Source organism: Eriocheir sinensis, chromosome 65 (genome assembly GCF_024679095.1).
Source record: "Eriocheir sinensis breed Jianghai 21 chromosome 65, ASM2467909v1, whole genome shotgun sequence".
NCBI lineage: Eukaryota > Metazoa > Arthropoda > Malacostraca > Decapoda > Varunidae > Eriocheir > Eriocheir sinensis.
Window position 1 is genome coordinate 5,214,320 of NC_066573.1, and position 13,223 is coordinate 5,227,542.

The 13,223-nt window shown below is 43.3% G+C and overlaps 1 protein-coding gene across 2 annotated transcripts in view; it reads left to right on the top strand.

The window, feature by feature from the left end:
• LOC126987523 (uncharacterized) overlaps nucleotides 1-12,203 on the top strand; it is a 128,437-nt gene extending 116,234 nt beyond the window's left edge. For both annotated transcript variants that reach the window (XM_050844516.1, XM_050844517.1), the window contains exons 4-5: nucleotides 4,294-4,458; nucleotides 12,068-12,203. In XM_050844516.1, coding sequence (XP_050700473.1) covers nucleotides 4,294-4,458; nucleotides 12,068-12,138 — 236 coding nt within the window. In that variant the 3' untranslated portion in view covers nucleotides 12,139-12,203. The remainder of the gene's footprint in view (nucleotides 1-4,293; nucleotides 4,459-12,067) is intronic.
• The last annotated feature ends 1,020 nt before the right edge of the window (nucleotides 12,204-13,223 follow it).

Genomic DNA, 13,223 nt, shown 5'->3' on the forward strand with positions numbered 1-13,223 from the left:
TCAGGAGGAAGCGGTAATTAATCTCACGCGTGGCCAAAATAACTTAGTCCCCAAATCATTAACCGAGATCAGGTTTTTAGGTAATTGCGTGAACTGAAGCGGTTTGTCATGTTAATAGTCCACGCATTAATTGTTCTCGTGTGGCAAAAAAAAACAAGATCATCAAACACACACACACACACACACACACACACACACACACACACACACACACACACACCAATTACACAGCTGTGGCACGTAATTACATGAAGAACTATTAAAAGCACCTCAGAAACGCACATATGCTCTGAACATCCATTGCCCGTGAATCTCTTCCTTCATATTGTCTTTTCCTGACTTCTCCAAGGGATGCTGAGAACCTTGGAATCAAAAGAATTAGCAAATGGCTATATAGAGTTTGATTCTTTTAGGCACTTTCTGTAACGTTTTGAAGCACAACTCTCTGTACACAGGATCATGTTTTATAGTTTCTTCGTTTGTCTCTTTATTAAATTTTGAGGCGGTGAGTAAGGGGAGTTTATAAAGCCTTGTTCTGCCCTTAGCCATTCTTCCATGCCCAAAAGTAACAGTATTAGTAGCAATCTCCGTAGTAAATAGCGTGTAAGGGAGTTTGTATAGCCATTTTTTACCCTTAACCCGGTAACAGCGGCGGGCCAAATTTTGTGGTTTTACGTGTACCAGCGATGGGCTAAATTTTTACCATGATATAAAGCCCCCAAAATAGTTGATGCACAAACTGATCACAAATGCATTGGTACTATATATTATGAAATGGTTTGCGTGAGTGATGATTTTTTCTCATTAATTCGCTTAGAGGGGCCTTTAAGATACATGTTCCCCGCAGCTACCGGGTTAACCAGTCTTTTATGCTCAGGAATAATGGTAAAAGTAGCAATTAACTGACTTTGGCTTCCATTCTGTTATTCCCTAATGTCACACGAACAAACCTTACTTGAATATCGTCAGAAATGTAACTATCTAAATGTCGAAACTCCAACCTATTATTCATTACATTCTAACATATCAAAGAGACGCTCGCCTGATGGATGAAGTGCAAGTATAGAACAAAGTGAGGTCCGGTTGAAGTGTTGCAACAATTTAATTATATCGAAGTGAGATCCGGTTGGTCGTTCAGTTCTAATATATCGAAGAGGCCCTCGCTCGTGTTGTCTATGAAGCATAAATTTAATACACCAAAGCGGCGCTCGGCTGGGGTGGGTGTGACGTAAGTTGTTCATATCGACGCGGGATCCGGTTGGTGAAGTATCTCTCTTATATTATCAATGCGACTTCCGGTGGGCGCGTGGCATAACTTCAATACATCGGAGTGGCGGGCAGGTTAGTAGTGGAGGTTGCGGCTACAAAAATAAAATGAAAAAACGCGTTAAATAAATCATGAGCGGAAACCTACACAGCACTTTTATATTTTGTTGCGTATACCTTCGATTGCAAACACACACACACACACACACACACACTGTACCAACAACCCTCACCCTTGAAATATCGAAGCCATCACTCAATGCGCTGTATCTCCCTCTCCCCATCATGTTTCGGTGTTTTTTTATTTTTTACTCGCCCTCTCTCCTTCTCTTTCTCTCTCCCCTTCCTTCTCTTTCAAGACACACACCTTCTCGCTTTTTTTATCGCCCCGCACAATGATGTATCTTCCTTCCTAGTGCTTCAGGTTGCTTGCCCACGTTCGGTTCCCAGCTGCTTGTTTGTTTTTTTCTTTCCTCCCCTACTCGACTAACTTTTTTTTTCTTCATTTCGTTACCTTCATTTTATTTTGCTTTCCTCCTTTCCTCTTCAGTTTTGTTGTCTTTCCTTTCCTTTCCTCTAATGTTCGTTGTGTGTTTCCATCTCGTTTTTCTTCCCTTCCCTCTCTTCTCGTTTCTTCTCTTCTCTTCTCTTTCTTCTCCTCTCTTTCTTCTCTTCTCCTCTTTCTCATATTTCACAGCTCCCAATAAACCCTCACTCTTCCTCTCATTCCTTCCCTTCCCTTCCCTTCCCTTCCCTTCCCTTCCCTTTCACTCCCTTCCCTTCCCTTCCCTTCCCTTCCCTTACAATCCCTTCTTTTCCCTTCCCTTCCCTTCCCTTCCCTTCCACTCCCTTCCCTTCCCTTCATTTTTCTTCCCTTCCCTTCCCTTCCCTTCCCTTCCACTCCTTTCCCTTCCCTTCCCTTCCCTGACTTTACCTTCCCTTCCCTTCTTTTCCCTTCCCTTTCACTCCCTTCCCTTCCCTTCCCTTCCCTTACACTACCTTCCCTTTCCTTCCCTTCCACTCCCTTCCCTTCCCTTCCTTTCCCTTCCCTTCCTTTCCACTCCCTTCCCTTCCCTTCCCTTCCCTTCCCTTCCCTTCCCTCCTCCACTCTCCCAGTCAAACAAAAACAATGTACGTAGTTCCCGTTTATTATTAATTGCAATACACTATCCCGCGCGCCTCAGGTAAAAAGACGATTAAATTTCTTCGCCTGAAATATTAATGAATCAGGAATAATTAATTGGTTCACGGTTTAAACTTCTATTGACCGCCGTGATGTTATCGAGTTTGTTTAGTTAGAGGTTACAATTGTGAAAGATATAGATTGAGAGAGAGAGAGAGAAAGAGAGAGCAAGAAACATCAAATTAACTACGTCTTTATTAGCGGGTTCCGTCTTACCTCCCGATACAATTAGAGTAAAAAACTGACCTTCCACTACCTGAGATTACGTACACAAATAATAACTAAAGGCTTTGTAATTCGGTTCCGTCTTGACTTACCTGTAATTAGCGTAAAGAACTGACCTGCTGCGAGCTAATATTACGTACGCTATACACGGGCGCTATAACGTGCACGAAGAGTGATGTTAACAGCGTAATGGTACCGGAGTAAGAACGCGAAGAATGTTACTCTGGACCAAGGGAGGGTAACAACAGTAGCAATAAAGGTGTGTCATGCAAAATACCTTCAACTGCAGGTAAAGAGTATAATTGACGCCATTAGAGAGCGATAACAATAATGATGATAATTGGATGTTAGATTAATGTCATGCTAGAGGAGATATAGCGATTAAAAGTAAAAGTAATTGTTAGTGATGTTTATGAATGCATGTCAGTTCTCTTTACCTCTCTAAGCCCCTTCATGACCTGCATCCTGTACACTCCCTTCCTACCTCTCTCCCTATACACTCCCTTCCTTCCCCTCATCAAACACCTCCCGTCTCCCCCTCACAGCCACACCTATAACGCCTTTTCTTTCTCTCTCTCCTCAATCGACACCCACTATCCCTTCCTTCCTCACAGCCACAAATACAACTCCCTTTCTCTCTCTCTCTCCCCACAACCGACACCCAACATTCCTTCCTTCCTCACAGCCACAAATACAACTCCCTTTCTCTCTCTCTCTCTCTCTCCCCACAACTGACACCCACCATTCCTTCTTCCCTCACAGCCACATCTACAATTCCCTTTCTCTCTCTCTCTCCCCACAACTGACACCCACCATCCCTTTCTTCCTCACAGCCACATCTACAATTCCCTTTCTCTCTCTCTCTCCCCTCAACCGACACCCATCATCCCTTCCTTCCTCACAGCCACAAATACAACTCCCTTTCCACCTCTCTCCCCTCAACCAACACCCACCTCCCTTTTCTTCCTCATAGCCGTCCTAACTCCCTTTTCCATTCTCCCTGTCACCCAGCACCACCCTCCCTTCTTTCTCCAAACTCCTAACGCAACACCTCCCTTCTCCCTATCACACAACGTCAATACAACTCCCTTCCCCTTCTCCCCCTCACCTAATATCCACCCTTCCTTCCTTCTCCAAACTCCTCACCCAATACTCTCCCTTCTCCTCCCTCACAAAGCCCCATCACAAATATCATTAACACTCCTATTTCCCCCTCCCAGTTAACTCCTAGTACCCTCCGTCCTTCCTCTTACCTACCCTTCCCTTTCCTTCCCCCGCATTAACTCAGCAATTAAACCCTTCCGTCCCCTCCCTCACTAACACAGCTCCCTCATACTCTCTCCCCTTTTACAGCCCTTATTGTAACATCTATCCGCCTAACTTAGCTTCTCATACTCCAATTCCCTCCCTTACAACCCTCATTAACATCTTTCCAAACATGTTACCACATCTTTCTCAGTCTCCCATTTCACCCCTTGCTAACATCCTACCTACCACATTAAAACCAGCTTCCTCATACTCTCCCTCCCCTTTACAACCCTTACTAACACTAACACAGCTACCTTACACACTCTCCCTACTCCCCTACAGTCCTTACTAACAACCCCCTCTCTCCACAGCCCTCACCTCGCCGCCCCCAGCCAATGCCGCCACCTCGCAGCCGGAGACGATGAACTACATGCACCTTCGTCGGGCGCCAGTAGCCAACCAAGAGGCGGCCTACATCGTTCAACACCCACCGGGATCCAACCATCAGGCCCAGCTCTCCGACCTCACTTTCACAGGTGGGTGGTGGTGGTGGTGACGGTGTCCACTCGCGTCATTTCCAGGTTGAAGAGAAGGCGGGAAGGGAAGGTGGTGACAGGGAAATGAGTTATGAGGGAAGAGAAAGAAGGGAAGGAAATGAAGGGAAGGGAGGGAGAAGAGTTAACAGAAGAAACTAAAAATGGAAGTTGGCAAGAAGATGAATAGAAACAGATGTTGAGTAACGAGGGTCCGGAGAAAGGTGGAAATGAAAGAAAGGAAGGAGATGAATAGAGAAAAATATAGAAGGGGTGAGGAGGAAGAGGTAACAGAGAAAAATACAAATGAAAGAAGGAAAGAAGATGAATGGAACAGATATTGAGTAACGAGGAAATAGAAGGAAGTGAAAAGGACTTAAGGGAAGGAGATGAAAGATAAAAAAAAAATAGAAGGGGAGAAGGGAACACAAAAAATATAACGCGAGAATGAAAGAAGATGAACAGAGATGAAATGAGAAACAGATTAGAGCGAAAGGAAGGACAGACGTGAACAGAGAGAGTAAAAATGAAAAGTAGTGAACAGGGAAAGAGAACAGTGACAGAAAGCAAGATATAATTGTGAACAATGAGAGATTATAGAAATTCAGTCAGCAATAAAAGAAAAAGAACAAAGGCACAAGAAGATAACGACGAGAATAAGGATAATCATAATAATAGGATAGCAATTAGTGAGAAAAGGAAGATCATGTAGTTGTAGGAAGGCAGGGAGAGGGAAAAGGGGCCAATGGGAGCTACAGGAAGATGATTACTGACCTCCACTTCTTCCTTTATAGTTTATGCTATTTAAACGTTCAAAGAAGGGAGGTTAGGTTAGGTTACGTTTGTTGACTGAACGTTCCTTCTACTGTACTTCCCTCCTTATACCACTAAAACATTCTATGACGAGAGGTTAGCTTAGGTTACTTCTGTTAATCAAACCTTCCATCTGCTGTACCTCTCTCCTTATACCACTAAAGCATTCTAAGATGAGAGGCTAGCTTAAGTTACTTTTGTTAATCGAACCTTCCTTCTGTTGCACCTCCTCCATTAAACTACTAAAACATTCTAAGACGAGAGATTAGGTAACGTTATTTTTTTTACCGTACCTTCCTTTACTGTACCATTACACCACTTAAATGTTAAAAGAGGAGAGTTTAGGTTAGGTAATTTTATCAGGCCTTCTTCTTAGTGAGCTTTCCACCTTTTTATATAACACTCAAACTCTTTCGAGGGGAGGGAAGCAGTAAGAACCTTCTGGAGCTAACTGATACTTCTTCCCTAGGTTGCTTCTTCTTCGTCTAGCACTTTGGCAGAAACAGAATCTTTACAGGGATTTTTATTCAGCTTTTGCAGTGTCTCCTTTATCGTATAGTGTATACGTACTAAAAACTGACACTATGCTAAAGGTTTCAATGTCTCTAGTCTACTTTACCGTAATATATCCAGTTGGTAGTGTCATTTTTTTCTTTCTTGAAACGCTTCCTTTAAGAATGGTGTAATTTTCCAACTCTCAAACTAAAAGTAATTCTTGTCTCTATTTACAATCGTGCCCTTTGACCAGTCAGGTCCTATTAGTTGGCCAGCCCGTAGCTTATTTTTTGACGTTATTTTCTTGTCCTTCAGAGTCACTTCAGTGTTCCTACTCTCTTGCTAATATGAACTTCTGTTTAATGGAAGCTGTGTATCTTTGAAGAGTTTGCAAGTGTGAGTCAACCACTTTATAATATTAATCTTCTTCATGGTCTTTCTGTTGTTAATCGTTATATATTTCTCGTCTCATTAACAAAACTAATTCCTATCTCTGAATTCAAATCGCATCTCTTTAATATGAGTTTTAACTTCTAGGTCAAACAGTTCGTAGCTCTTATTTTCTGAATCATTTCCTTTTTCTCCAGAATGGCTTAGTCCATACTTTCCTATCCAAAATATTTCCTGCCCGTTTCAAATTAAATTCCTTTGATGGGTTAGCACCTATGACGAGTTAGCACCTATGATGAGTTTGCACCTTTGAGCCAGCCAGTTCGTAATATCAGTCTCCTGCACCGATATGTTTTCCTTCAGAGTGGCCTAATGTTCCGACTTGCCTTCCAATTATATTTCCACTTCTAATTAAATATAATCGTACACATTTGATGAATTAAGAGTCTTTGGGCCACCCAGTTCGTAATTTCAGTCTTCTGCATCGCTTTCTTTTCCTTCAGAATGGCTTAATGCCCCGAATCACCTCACCAAAATTATTTCCACATCCAATTAAAATCGTAGACCTTGGGTAACTTAGCACTTCTAGGCCACATCCTTGGCGGCCTCAGTCTTCTGATTTCGTATGGATGGATTAATGCCCCACTCACCTTACCAAGAACATTTCCACCTCTAATCAAATTTGTACACCTTTGACAAGTTAGCACCCACAGGTCACATCCCTCGTCGCTTCAGTCCCATGGCCTCGTATTGCTGTCCTTCCTAATGGTTGGCTGTCCGGGCTAACATTATGAAAAATATGTTCACTTCTAATTAAAATCGTACACCTTTGACAAGTCAGCACCCAGAGGTCACATCCCTCGTCGCTTCAATCCTATGACCTCGTGTTGTTATCCTTCCTAATGGTTGACTGTCCGGACTCACCTTACCAAAATTATTTCCACCTCTAATTAAAATTGTACACCTTCGACAAGTTAGCACCCAGAGGTCACATCCCTCGTCGCTTCAATCCTATGGCCTCGTATTGCTGTCCTTCCTAATGGTTGGCTGTCCGGGCTCACATTATGAAAAATATGTTCCCTTGTTATTAAAATCGTACACCTTCGATAAGTAGCACCTCTTGGCCACATCCCTCGCATCGTTGCCAGATTATCGTACTCAGAGCCTCGTATTTACCAGTTTCTCAGCCATAGCCATTGCCAAAAAACACCAATAATTAACCATTTTAACGATAACTATATATGAAGGCAGTTATTGGGGTCGAGGAGGCAGTTTTGGGGTTGGAAATTAGCAAACATTGGAGGCAGAGAACGACAATCCGGCAGCGTTGATCCCTCGTAGCTTCACTCTTTCGGCCTCGCATTGCTGTCCTTCCTAATGGTTGGCTGTCCGGGGTAATTGCGACGAGGTTACTGGTCCGTGCCCGCTGCCGAGGCCCCGGAGATGTTTATGCCAACATGATTGTTATGTCCGCCAGGCACACGACGCGCACAGTAATCTCGGAAATATTAATGACGTGTAATTACCGAGCACAGGTTAAGAATGATGGATGGCGGCAATGACTGTCGGCCTGCTCGAGTTATGTCATCATCAAGACATTGTTGGAGGGAGGGAGCGGGGTAGGATTAGTAGTGGTGGTGGTGGTGGTGGTGGTAGTTGCAGAAGTAGTAGTAAAAGTAGTAGTATAAGTAGGAGGGGGAGGAGTAGGAGTATGGATGACAGGCAACTAAAAATACAGTAATGAGTAGCGGGCTCTTTTTTATTATTGTTTCATTTTTTGTGCCCTTGAGTTGTCTCCTTTGTTGTAAAAAACACAAAAAAACTCGGCCCCTTTTTCCATCCTGTACTCTTATCAATAACTCTCAACGGAGCTAACCCAGATCATTGACTCTGACGCCTTGCAACGAGAATCACCAGAGCGGACACGGGGAAGGAACCAAGAACGGGATCAAAGTTTAACTGAAAGGCATGAGTGGATACGAGGAATGAACCCGGACGAAGAACTGCGCACGGCCATGAATAACCAGAGCACACAAGGGAGACTCATACGAATGGAATGCATAAATAACTGAATAACATGAGTGGATAAGAGGAATGAGTCGAGAAGGGGATGAACAGCTGTATATGTAAAATGTATCTAAGTGACGAGGGATGAGGGGAGGAGTCAACTAGAGAGGAAGGGCGCGTGTCACTGAATGAGCACAGCAGACAGGAGGAGAGATGATGAAGGGAAGATGATGATTGTATAGCAAAAAACATTCATCTAAAAGGGAAGATATTTACAAGGTGATAACGATTCTGATTAGCCTGTGTTTTGTCGCCTTCCCATAAGTTCCCTTTTTTTCTCTGGACACGTTGGGCACTCCAGGTTGCAGTAATAGTGTTAGGGAGAGTTAGGAAGGGAGGTTATCGTCGACTAATAATGTTTATGTGGAAAATTAAGGAGATCTGTCAGAATGGAAAAGGTGAGCAGGTATCAGGTCACCTCTCCTCCCGAAATTGACCTCTCTTTTTGGCCACTCCTTTGACCTCTATTCAGGAACAGTAAGTAGCGGGCTTTTTTTTCTCTCTCTCTATGCCCTAGAACTGTCTCCTTAGCTGTGAAAAATAAAAAATAAAAATAAAAGTTGCCGGTCACTTCAACGTTCTTATAGCTTTCTTTCTTCTCTCGATTGATTGATTGATTGATTGACTGACTGATTGATCCACTGGAGTATCGTCACGGCACCGCATTCTTTTTTGTACGAGAGGGGCATTCGAAGCAGCAGTGGTAGTGATAGAGAGTTGTAAGGGAATTAATATCACAACAATCGCTGTTCATATGGAAGAAAAGAACATCATTTGAGAGGCAACTTTGATCCACGAGCCTCTTCACCTCCTTCCAACTACACCCTCCTCGCCTGGCTATAAACTTGACAGGCGACCGAAATTTAGCCTAAAATATCATAGATTTACATAGATTTACATAGAAAATCAGACCACACAGACCCCATGGTCCAGACTTGGTGGTCTGTCCTTAAACCTAAGTGATTTTACATTAATCAGAAGACTCCAAAACGTTGCATTTCTACTCTAGTTGATATTAAGTTGAAGGAAGTGACGGTCGAGCTTATTTTTGAAGGAGTCAATCGTGTTACACTGGACCACTGATGGTGGAAGCTTATTCCATTCTCGCACTACAACGTTGGTGAAGAAAAATTTGGTGCAGTCTGAATTTACTTGTCTACATCTGAGTTTTACGCCATTGTTCCTCGTGCGCAAAGTGTCATCGATCATAAACAATGTTGATCTGTCTACATTCGTGAAACCATTAAGTATTTTAAAACATTCGATCAGTTTTCCTCGGAGGCGACGTTTCTCAAGAGAGTACATGTTAAGGGTAGAAAGCCTTTCTTCGTAGGATTTGTTGCGCAAGGAAGGGATCATTTTCGTTGCCCGACGCTGAACACCTTCTAATTTAGCAATATCCTTTGCATGGTGGGGAGACCAAAACTGTACCGCATATTCCAAGTGGGGTCTGACTAAACTGTTGTAGAGCGGGAGTATTACATCTTTATTCTTGAATACAAAGTTTCTTTTAATGAAGCCCATCATTCTGTTCGCTTTATTTGCTGCATCGATGCATTGCTGTGAGAATTTGAGGTTTGACGCGATTTTGACCCCCAAGTCTTTGACGCATTGAACGCTTTTGAGTTTAACGCCGCGCATTTCGTATTCGAACTTCTTATTCCTCGTTCCAACTTGAAGGACCTGGCACTTGTCTACGTTAAAGGGCATCTCCTCTTTACATCACTTACATCGCTATCAGGTCACCCCGGCACACCTGTAGCTTATAATACGTTTATGAAGAAACCTACACATTACATAGGAAAAGTCCACCTAACTCAGATCTCTCGTTACTGTATTATAATTATGTGGTGCTTTATAGTGAATAGATTCTTGAAGGGCATCGAGACAGAATTGGCTTGTGCGAGTTTGGCTGCAACCCTTTCCATAGCCTTCTCTCTCCACCTCTTCCCTCCCACAGTGTACCACGTGGCCATAAATATAAGTAGAGACATGGCAAGAAGGAATACATGATAATACACTAAAGGAAAGAGATACAGGTCCCTCTACTCCTTCCATTCCCTTATTCCTCCTCTCACCATCACCTCAAGCCTTCTTCAACCCCCTTCCTCCTTCCACCTTCCCACCCCCCTTAAAGGACCCTCTACTCCTTCCATTCCCTTATTCCTCCTCTCACCATCACCTCAAGCCTTCTTCAACCCCCTTCCTCCCTCCAGCTTCCCACCACCCACTCACTATCACGGTCCTCGCGTAGACACAAACTAGGAACTGACTCGAATAATCAAAAAAGCAGTAAAGGAAAGGAAATGAGCCTGCCTCAAACCTTTAATTCCCTTCCCTCGCCTCGCCTTGCCTCGCTTTGCCTTTATTGCCCTGCCTTCCAGCGTTCGTTAGGAGACCCGCTGGCCCACACGACTGCCGTTTCTCGTTACGTTCGTGGGTCAGGGTCCTGCTGCAGCGTCGCATAAAATGATGTGGTCGTATCTGGCGGCCGTGTTATGTAGAGCGAGAGAACGGGAGTGTGTTCAGGGGGGACTGTGTGGGCGTTGAGCGGGATTAGCTTAATGTTTCGTTTGGTTTGATAGGGAATGTGTTGTTATGGAGTCTTTCGTTTCTGGTTAGTCAGCTATAATAATTGGTTAGGCGTGTATTGTGCAGGATTTGTTTTACGTCTGCTCCTGATTGATAAGGGAAATGTTGTTATAGAGTCTTTCCTTTCTTGGTTAGTCAGTTAGTTAGTTAGCGAGAGGTCCGGGGGTAATGTACGAGCTTCATGATCATAGCACAGTTAGTTAGTTAGCGAGTTAATGAGTGAGTGGGTAAGTGATCAAGATGGTGAGTTAGTTAGTTTGTTATGTGTTTACTATTTATCCATTAGGTAATTCTTCACTTATCTGTCTTATGTAATCTTTAAAAAATGGGAAAGACTATTATTCCTTTATTCGGTGACACAAAGATTTTATTATTTAATTTAGAATGGCTTATGTGTGGATGTAATTCTTCTTTTATGTGACCTTTTTTACCCTCTTTCATTCCTTCATGGTTCCTGGGGCAGACGTGTTCAGAGTTTTAAGCACTCTGTTAGTTTTTGTTCCTCTCCCCTTTGTGAGTGGACGGGTATTGTGCTCCGTTCATTGTTGCAAAATTAACCCCCACCAAATTGACCTCTCTTTTTGGCCACTCCTTTGACCTCTATTCAGGAGCAGTAAGTAGCGGGCTTTTTTTAATATTTTTCTTTACGTCCTAGAACTGTCTCCTTAGTTGTAAAAAAAAAAATCATAACGATGTATTCTCTCTCTCTCTCTCTCTCTCTCTCTCTCTCTCTCTCTCTCTCTCTCTCTCTCTCTCTCTCTCTCTCTCTCTCTCTCTCTCTCACACACAATTACATCAAATATATACACACACACCACTCTTTCCCATTACTTACTTCTATGGTGAAGGAACGAGGAAATAGGAAAGTGGAGGGTGGGACAAGAAGGGCAAAAAGAGGAAAGGAGGGAAAAATTACATTAGGATCTGAATATAGGCTCCCCAGAACACCAGCTGCCGCCCTCCATCCCATCACCTCATACTGACACTGCCTCGGCCCCTCTCCCTTATACAATTACACACACATCACACACATAAGTTACTGTTGAAGCTGATAAGGTTAGACATGATTGTATTTACCCTTATTGCTACTACCACTACTACTACTACTACTACTACTACTACTACTACTACTATACTGCTACTTCTCGTACCTACATCAATTACTTCTGCACGTGATATGGTTGGCAAGAGCACCAGCTACCACTCAGCCTACCCCTGCCTCACCTCACCTCACTCCTGCCTCTCTCTCCCGCAGCGCTGGTGGCGGGCTGCACGGCCGTGGCGGTGTGCGGCGTCGTAGGTGCCGGGCTCTGCTGGTACAGGTGAGTACAGCCTTGCGTCAACCTGGTGGTGGGGAGAGAATTTGTTATGTTTTTTATTTATTTAGTAGTGTTCATATAGACTATCTACAGAGGATAACACGTGGAGACAAAATGGTAACACTTATGTCCAATGTTCTCCTTTTCTTATAAACACAAAGGTTTTAATCGGAAAGTTTGAGAGTAAGTACTGAAAACAATCAACTCCATGGAAGTAATCGTAGGAGGGGATTCGATTTTCCGAGTTCGGCGGCTACTGATAAGCACACAATATTTAAAAAGTGTCGCCAAAATATGCAAACCTGACCTTCAACAACAGACAAAAGGTGTGATGTCACTACACGAGTTTGATGATGTCTGTGGTGCACAGTCTGCTTTTCCTGCCTGTCCTCGAATACGTTTCAGAAACACGTACAGAAAAAAAAACAAGAAGCGCGCAAAGGGATGAAAAAATATGCTGTGTATAACATGGAAAGACAGGAAAAGAAAGCAGCATGGGTTTGGGGAAAAGCAAAAGTCAGTGGTATCGAAATGACGCTTAAAAATAAATAACTGACTTGGGCAGATCGTATCTTGCGTAGAACTTGTAACAGATGGACAACAGAAGTAACACAATGCCAACATCTGTGTGAACAAGTCAGGCCAGGAGTGCGTAAAATTAGATGGAAAATTAAAATTATAACATTTGCCGGAGCAATATGGAGTAAACTGACAACACACAGAAAAGTGGATAACGTTAGGAAATTTAGACACGATTAATGGATGATGGTGATTTCAGCTTAGTACACATTAATTTGTTTTAATCTCATTTTGGCTGCTCCCGTTAGGTGTCATCTGTTTCCTTTTCTTCTTTCCTTCTGTATCTTGCCACGTCAACCTCCTGCATGCCCCTCTCTTACCTGGCAGCTTCATCCCCAGCATCCTTCTCCCGACAAATGAAGCGTCTCTCCTCCGCACATGTGAAGACGATCCCAATTTCGACTCCCTCACTTCATCTCTAAACAGTTTGACCTGGGCTGCTCCTCTAATAAGCTCATTCTTAACCGTATCCATCCTCATCACACCAAACGAAAATATTAGTATCTTTAACTA